We start from the raw sequence: 8308 nt of genomic DNA, 5'->3' as shown, positions 1-8308 counted from the left end.
TTCTTATATTAAAATGTTCTTTCCCGTGTGTAATTTTATGGTTCTTATATTTCTATTCATATATTAACATATTTTCGTCTAGAATAGTTCATATATAAAAATGTCATTCCCGTGTGTAATCTTGTTTTTTTTATATGTTTATTTAGATATTAACATATTTTCATATAGAAAAATGTAACCTTTAAGAGAGAGAGACAATTTATATTCAACATAGTATTTAAGGTTGATTGAAGCAAAAGATATAAAATAGTGATATATATTTTTTGGGTACAAATAGAGATTTTTTTTTATTTTTTATTTTGTTTTTTTTAAGCAAAAATTTCATAAAATTAAATAAAACATATCAGATACAAAGCCTGGGGGACATTAGACCTGACCAGGTACAACCCAAAAGGGAATAACACAATACAATACAGACCTGGTAGTTCAACCTAATTAATCCTAACAGAAAGAGCACTCCTCACGAACGCAACCCAGCGCACCCGCGTACGAGCACGAAACCAGATTACAAAAAATATGAAGAGTGGACCTCCATAGAATCAACAAAGGTATAAGATTGGCGAATGGATAGACCGCCAACACGGTATCAAGATCCACGTACCAGCAACCCCCTGAACCAAGCAGCAGGTATAATAGCTCTTTCGAGCTTAACAGTCTGATAACAGTCGATATGATTGAGATGGATATAAAAAGACAGTATCGAAGAGGAGGTAACCCTGAAGACTTGGCCTGCAGATCTCAGTAGACCTGGAACATTAGAGTCAAACACAAGAACACCAACCTAACCGATTTCACCAAACCACCCTTTCGGGTTAAAAGAACCAGACCCTTTCGGGTTTACGAAACCGAACCACCGCAAAAAGGCCAAATCTATCACCACCCGAAGTCTCTGATCTGAAACACAAAGCAAACAATACAGCAAAACATAAAAACAGTACGATGCAGAAACGACACCACGACAGCCAAGAACACGACCACAGAACAATCGGAGATCCCCACACACGTACTCAGCGATATCGCAACGGAACAAAAACGAAGATCTGTTCAACCACAAAGGAAGGTGAAAGCAACCCAAAGGAGTCAACAACAACCAAACCTATGGAAATCACAGATCGACGCTGAATCTGAGCAATCACTCCGTAACCCAACAACACCCAAAGCAGGAACGGAAAGAAACGGAAGCGAAGCAGCAAAAATAAAGCAAAAGATCCGCAGTTGAGAGCGCTGAGAAACCTGTGCCTCGACGAATCACCACCGAGAGGACTGGGCCGAGAGGTGATGCGGATGGACGACCCACCGAGAGATATTTTTTTATGAATAAAAAATAAATAGAGATATGTTTATAAAAAATAATGATTGTACTTCAAAATATCAAATGAGCCTTATAAAAGGAACCGAAGTATATTCAATAATATTTAGTAAATGATAAACGTAAGAGTTTTTTTTTTTTTTTTTAAGTAAGACAAACATAAGAGAATATTTACTATTTTGGTAAAAAAAAAAAAAGAGAGAATATTTACTATTTAAAAGACTGCATAAGAGAAAAAAAAAAAGAAAAAGAAGCAAACCCTAGCTATCCCGAGAATTGAGTAGCAGCCGCAGATCCAAGGTTTGCAATCATGGCGGATATTGAACCAGAGGTAGCAGCACATGGAGTGGCAAAGAAGAGAACATTCAAGAAGTTCAGTTTCCGTGGAGTTGATCTCGATGCTCTCTTGGATATGCCCACTGATGAACTTGTGAAGCTTTTCTCTGCACGTGCCCGACGAAGGTTTCGACGTGGTTTAACCCGCAAGCCTATGGCACTGATCAAGAAGCTCCGCAAGGCGAAACGTGAGGCACCACCTGGTGAGAAGCCAGAACCAGTGAGGACTCACCTCCGTAACATGATCATTGTGCCTGAGATGATTGGTAGCATTATTGGTGTCTACAATGGAAAGACCTTCAATCAGGTTGAAATTAAACCTGAAATGATTGGCCACTATCTTGCTGAATTCTCAATCTCTTACAAGCCTGTTAAGCACGGTAGGCCTGGTATCGGTGCTACTAACTCCTCCAGGTTTATTCCTCTCAAGTGAAGACTCTCATCAATGCCCTCCCTCTATATTTCAATGCAAACTTTTGCTTGTTTTACTCATACTATTTAATTACTTCATTTCTATTTGATATTGTTATCTTATTTAGGATATCAGTGAACTAAAGTTTTGGATTTCAATCGTCTATTGATGTTTTTTGAAGTTTTTGTTTAAGTATGTTTGTTTGTCCTCGAATTTTGACCACTATCAATTTTCTTTAATCAAAATAGCTAGAACCTAAGTGTGTTGATTTGTGACTTTCAAGTCTGCTTCCGTGTGACATTAACATGTGATGTGGATACAACTAAAAACTGATGTGGATACAATCAGTTTATAATAAGGAAATACTTATAACTTGTTTGGATCTGCGGTGTTGAAACTGATCTCGCGTCCCAAAGCATAAATGAACGTGATTTGCCGAAGCTTCTAATTGTAGAGTTAAGGAAAACGGACGGTAGCGTCTAGGAAAACGCTAGGCCAAACACACGCTTAGGAGTTGCTTCAACTTAGGGTGACACACGATGATGATTGAGTAATAAGATTGAAATGGTATTTTTCACTAGCAGTACAATTTAAGGTACAATATCTATCTATGGTAACAACCAATTTTATGGAAAGCAACAAGTGCATGAAATAAATAGAAGAAAATAAGCTGCATAGTAGACTTCTGTAAGGATATAGATGTTATAGTAAGTTTTATAGTTCAAGGACGAATTTGCTTCATTTGGACACAAGGGCTATACTGATTGTAGTAATATCAATTGACATTTTTTCAAACAAAATACTTTATCTTCAACCCCATACCATTGATGATGTTAACCTCATAACCATGGTGTCAACAATCATGAACAAACAGGACAGACACATTTTTACAAACCTTTGGCAAAGGCCACTTAAACAACTTCTAGGGAGTATAAATTACAAATTTAAGATTCTTGACTTTAAGTACAGACATGACTTTGCGGTGCGGGAGTATCAATGAAGAAATAGGCCCCTGTGAACTTCTTGACTGACCCACTAGATAGAAGATCGACACTTAGACCTGCATATGTTATGGCGTATGGATGGATATGAGGAAAACATATGCATGTGTGAACTTGACCGGGGCTTCACTGACCACTCGTGGGATTAGGGGTCAGGGCTTTTATGGTATGATATACAACCCTAAAAGTGTATGAACTTGACCGGGGTTTCACCGACCACTCGTGGGATTAGGGGTCGGGACTTTTACGGTATGATATACAACCCTAAAAGTTGTGTCAAGCAAAGTGGCCAAACAAAAGAAAGTGTGTTCTGACAATCAACATACTTTTATACTTTTTGCTTTTGACAGTTTTGGCTTCCTAGCACCAGAGGTTGTTGACTTTCTACATAGAGTCTAAAGGGTCATGCAGATCAATGTCGTATGACTCCTAGGTCCATGAATATTGTGTTTACGAGGATTGATTTTGCTATCCAAAAAATCCTAGCGGCGCAACTTGTTGCCCGCTTGCCTTCTAGTCATGTGTAATTAATCATTGATATATAAAATCTTACTTCGAATGAAAATGAAGAGATTGTTAATGGGGAAAATTAATAAATTAGGGTTTCAAATTTATAACAATCCAGGAAGAAGGGGATAGATCCGTTGGAAAATGGTGGTGGAAAACGGGTGTTTCGTGTTTGGAGTTGAAGGGGAAGAATGTATGAACATCGAAGAGTTTCTGGGTTTGAAAATTTTTTAAATTTGATGATTTTTTTTTTGCAATCAAAATAGTACTCCCCGTGAAAAAAATCATTTTCAAAATTTTCGATCAAATTCGTCTTTGAATACGTAGAAGTTAATTTGAAACTTCACGTCACAGGTTATGTCACATGTCAAAACTGTTGACGGTGAAACTAAATTGACAAACAAGCGCATTCTCTCATTTTAGTTTTCTGTCAAAAAAGGAAGAGAAAAAAAGGAAAATATGAAAATTTAAATTACGGTAGGAACAACTTTACTAATTTTGAGTGCTAATTTAATAAATGATTTAAATTATATGTAAGTATATGATGCATGATCGATGAAGACAAGTCTTACACCATATACAAAGCCATTTTCATCATTTGATTAATAAAGCCCTCTATTAAATTGAATGAAATATAAAGAAACTTATGATCCAATGATGGAAAATGAACTTATACATTGCGGAAGATCAATTTACTTTTACATGTTAGACAAAACCTAATTTATATACATGGTTAATGTAAAAAGTTTTTACACTACCTTATTTTTGTGTTATCCGCTGTCTCCCATTCTCGTGAAAAATTGACTTTAGTAATCTAGAGTTCGACCACGCGATAAGTATAGTCCGATGAAAGATTGTTTCACCTGATTAATATAAATAAAATTTACACTATCAATCAATCAATCACAATGGTTATTAGATTATTAGACAAATTTAACTTTTATGATAACTACTTCTAAAATCAAACACATTATTAGTTATCATAGGTTAAAAGTATAAAACTTTTTGCACTTGAATCGTGACGGTGCCTGAAATTTAAATGTTTTTCTCTTCATATTAACCTCAGAGAGGAAGCTTATTCTTCAAGCTCATAATTCTAGACCTTTACTGTCTTTGTAGTGTTATAAGCAATCCACTTGGTCCATCACAAACCACTGAAGCCAATGACCTATTCTTTATTATTTCATTATTGTATGTGAACAGATGAAAAATTGTGGTACTTTCGAAAATAAACTAAATATTGTGGTATAATCTCGAATGAAATAAATATTGTGGTACTCTTTGAAAATGAAATATGAAGATGAGGACAATGTGTGGTGGCATTGTATTTCTCGTGTCCAAAGCAGGAACATCATTACTATTTTCATGATATTCTGTAAAATTTCTATATTTGCACTTGTACTTGTACAGTTGATAATCATAAAGAATAAGCCAAGTTGACTGTTTCATTGTCAACCCTGACGAAAAGCTTAAAGTTGATTAATGTGTTGGCTGTGAAGTAGTAAAACTTAATGATCCATCCATTCATGTGTGGAAAACTTAAAAGTAGACAGAAACATTGCGTTATCATTTTTATTTTTTTGTCAAAAATAAAAGGGAAATGCTAAAAAAGAACATTTCATTTCATATTTCAGTGATATACTATACTGCTACTATAATGTAAAAAGCATTTATTAGTATCATAAGTAGGTAGAGACAGATATGTTTCACATAAAGATTAGTAATACACAGTTAGTAGTGTAGTTGAGATCAACTATAATGCATTCAATGATAGACAGTGTGATTTTGTTAATAGTATAGCTGGTGTATGAATGCTAATGTCATTTTTATGTCCACCTTTGAACCATGTGAGGTTCTTAAATTTCATTGTCGGTTTGGTTTGGAGATAATATCCAACATTGTTTATATATTAGACCTCTCAAATTAGTAGTATACTCACATTATTACATGCACAAAACCAAAGAAGCTTAGTAGCTTCTCTTGAGTTCCAAGTATTGATTGATCTGCTTTAGGAAGAGTAATGCAGATTTTCACTCTGCGCCAAAGAGCACTTTTGTGCTCTTGGCTGTTTGTTGTCTTTTTGGTACTAGGTTTTTGCTATGGTGGAGACCATAGTACAGTTGAGGTAGTTGGGCTTGGAGAATGCGCAGATTGCATTCAGAACAATATTAAGACTAGCCAGGCTTTCTCAGGTACTTTGTCTGCTCTTACATAGTATACATGCATATAGTACATAGTTTTATCAAAAAAAATGTTTTGGTAAGATGTACAATGAGCACATTCCTCTTATTTTTAACCAAAGAAATTCTTCCATAAGTCATTTGAAGTGTGGACAGATGATAATGCATAGGGCCTACTATATCACTTTTATCAAGTATCTCTAAATATTAGGTGAAGACATAAAGTGGTTTTATTTTGCATCAATATAGTAACTTGTTTGAAAAGTGTGGTCAATGCAAGCAAATCCTATGCTATAATAACTAGATCCATGAATTTGATACTCATAGTTTCTTTTTTTAACTATTATGAGTTACTCCTCTCTAACAAAATATAAACAAAAGAAGTACATGTATGTGGTTTAAATTTTGACAAGATGCATGTAATTTTTTCCTTATATTTTGTTACAAAGAGATTACAATATGTATAACTACTAATAAACAATCTTGTGCATAATTTTTTTGCAGGGCTACATGTAACAATTGACTGCAAAGAAGCAAATGGACATTTTAAAACAAGAGGGGCAGGTGAGCTTGATAAAAATGGAAATTTCAAAGTATCCCTTCCTCAAGAAATTGTAAAAGAAGGTGAACTGAAAGAAGAATGTTATGCTCAGCTACATAGTGCAACAGCTGCACCTTGTCCTGCTCATGATGGCCTGCAAAACACCAAAATTGTCATCAAGTCAAAATCTGATGACAAACACACCCTAAGTACTGCTGCTGCTGGTAAACTCAAATTTTCATCAGCAACATGTACCTCCAAATTCTTTTGGCCTCTCTTCAAACATCCTCTTTTTCCTAAGCATCCTCATCCTGATTTACCTCAATTCCCCCCTAAAGTTTTTCCACCATTTCCACCAAAGATTTTCCATAAACACCCTCTTTTTCCTCCTGTTCCTATCTACAAGAAACCTCCATTTCCTCATATTCCTATCTACAAACCTCCCTTTCCTCATATTCCCATCTACAAGAAACCTTGCCCTCCACCTGTGCCTATATATGAAAAACCTATCCCTCCTCCTACACCTGTTTATGAGAAACCTCTTCCTCCACCTACACCTGTCTATGAGAAACCTCTTCCTCCGCCTGTGCCTGTTTACCATAAACCTCTCCCTCCACCTACACCTGTGTATGAGAAACCTCTTCCTCCACCTACGCCTGTATATCATAAACCTCTTCCTCCTCCTGTTCCAGTCAAGAAACCATGTCCACCACCAAAGGTTGAACATCCAGTTCCACCACCTGCTCCAGTATACAAACCTCCTCCGGTTCCAAAGCCACAACCACCACCGGTTCCGGTCAAGAAACCATGTCCACCACCAAAGGTTGAGCATCCAGTTTTACCACCCGTTCCAGTATACAAACCTCCACCGGTTCCAAAGGCACTTCCACCACCAGTCCCGATCAAGAAACCATGTCCACCAAAGATTGAGCACCCAGTTCTACCACCTGTTCCAATATATAAGCCTCCAGTAGTAATTCCAAAGCCACCGGTTGTTCCAATTTACAAACCACCAGTTGTTCTTCCTCCATTCAAGAAACCACCATGTCCACCTCTTCCAACTCTGCCTCCAAAGAGCTTTTTCCATCACCCCAAGTTTGGAAAATTGCCTCCAAAGAGCTTTTTCCATCACCCTAAGTATGGAAAATGGCCTCCATTGCCTCCAAAGAGCTTCTTCCACCACCCCAAGTATTTTGGAAAATGGCCACCAATACCTCATAAGAGCTTCTTCCATCACCCAAAGTTTGGAAAGTGGCCACCAATTAATCCAAAAAGCCTCTTCCATCACCCCAAGTTTGGATCATGGCCTCCACTAAGTCCTCATAATTAGGTGGCTCTTTTGGTTTACAAAATATTCATTGTTCTTTGTTTTTTCGTTTCTTTAATTTTCTATCAAGTACCATCAATTTGCAAATAAAGCCTTCAAGGGATAGAGCATGTGAACACTGAACAGAAGACAGAAGAGCATCAAGGGATAATGGAGAAAACAAAAATAGCATGATGTCTGAAGAAGTTTGATGAATCTGAGTGTAATCATTTGTTGTTCTTGTGTGAAGATCACTGGAAGTATTTTTTAAAAGTTACTTTCATGTGTATATAAATGTGTTATTTGTGCTAGTTTTTCTCACTTTCTGTCGTGTATTATTAATTCCTACTTTATCTCCAACTAATAAATCCATTCGTATCGTTAATTATTGCATCCAAAAAGTTGTATTCTGCACACTTTGATCTAAAGCCTAAGCCTTTTTTCCAGTACGTTAATAACATTATTGCTTGAAAAAAAATCATTAGAGATTTTTACGTAACAATAATTGTCATACAAATATGGTTCAACAAAATAAAAATATTTGTAGCATAGTATATTTAAAATGTAAATTGAATGCCATTGAATTGATGAAAAATACTACACTATAGACAAAAAGGTGTTGGCTACTACCCATTACCTGTCCATTCTAATTTACACCAGGTTACACTCTATTTTTCTCTATCTATATTATATTTTCTTATCACAATGTAATAAAT

At 36.0% G+C, this 8308-nt stretch overlaps 1 protein-coding gene and 1 pseudogene across 1 annotated transcript; both read left to right on the top strand.

Moving 5' to 3' along the window:
* Positions 1-1546: 1546 nt before the first annotated feature.
* LOC146931427 (small ribosomal subunit protein uS19x pseudogene) lies at positions 1547-2270 on the top strand (annotated as a pseudogene).
* A 3232-nt stretch (positions 2271-5502) lies between these two features.
* On the top strand, positions 5503-7977 carry PRP4 (proline-rich protein 4). The gene is made up of 2 exons (XM_085702917.1): positions 5503-5757; positions 6250-7977. Exons 1-2 carry the CDS (start codon positions 5586-5588, stop codon positions 7614-7616), a joined length of 1539 nt encoding a protein of 512 aa, XP_085559043.1. The 5' UTR covers positions 5503-5585; the 3' UTR covers positions 7617-7977.
* The last annotated feature ends 331 nt before the right edge of the window (positions 7978-8308 follow it).

This window comes from Medicago sativa, chromosome 4 (genome assembly GCF_051527215.1).
Source record: "Medicago sativa cultivar Bolivia chromosome 4, Bolivia_mono, whole genome shotgun sequence".
NCBI lineage: Eukaryota > Viridiplantae > Streptophyta > Magnoliopsida > Fabales > Fabaceae > Medicago > Medicago sativa.
This window is presented reverse-complemented; position numbering and strand designations above follow the sequence as displayed.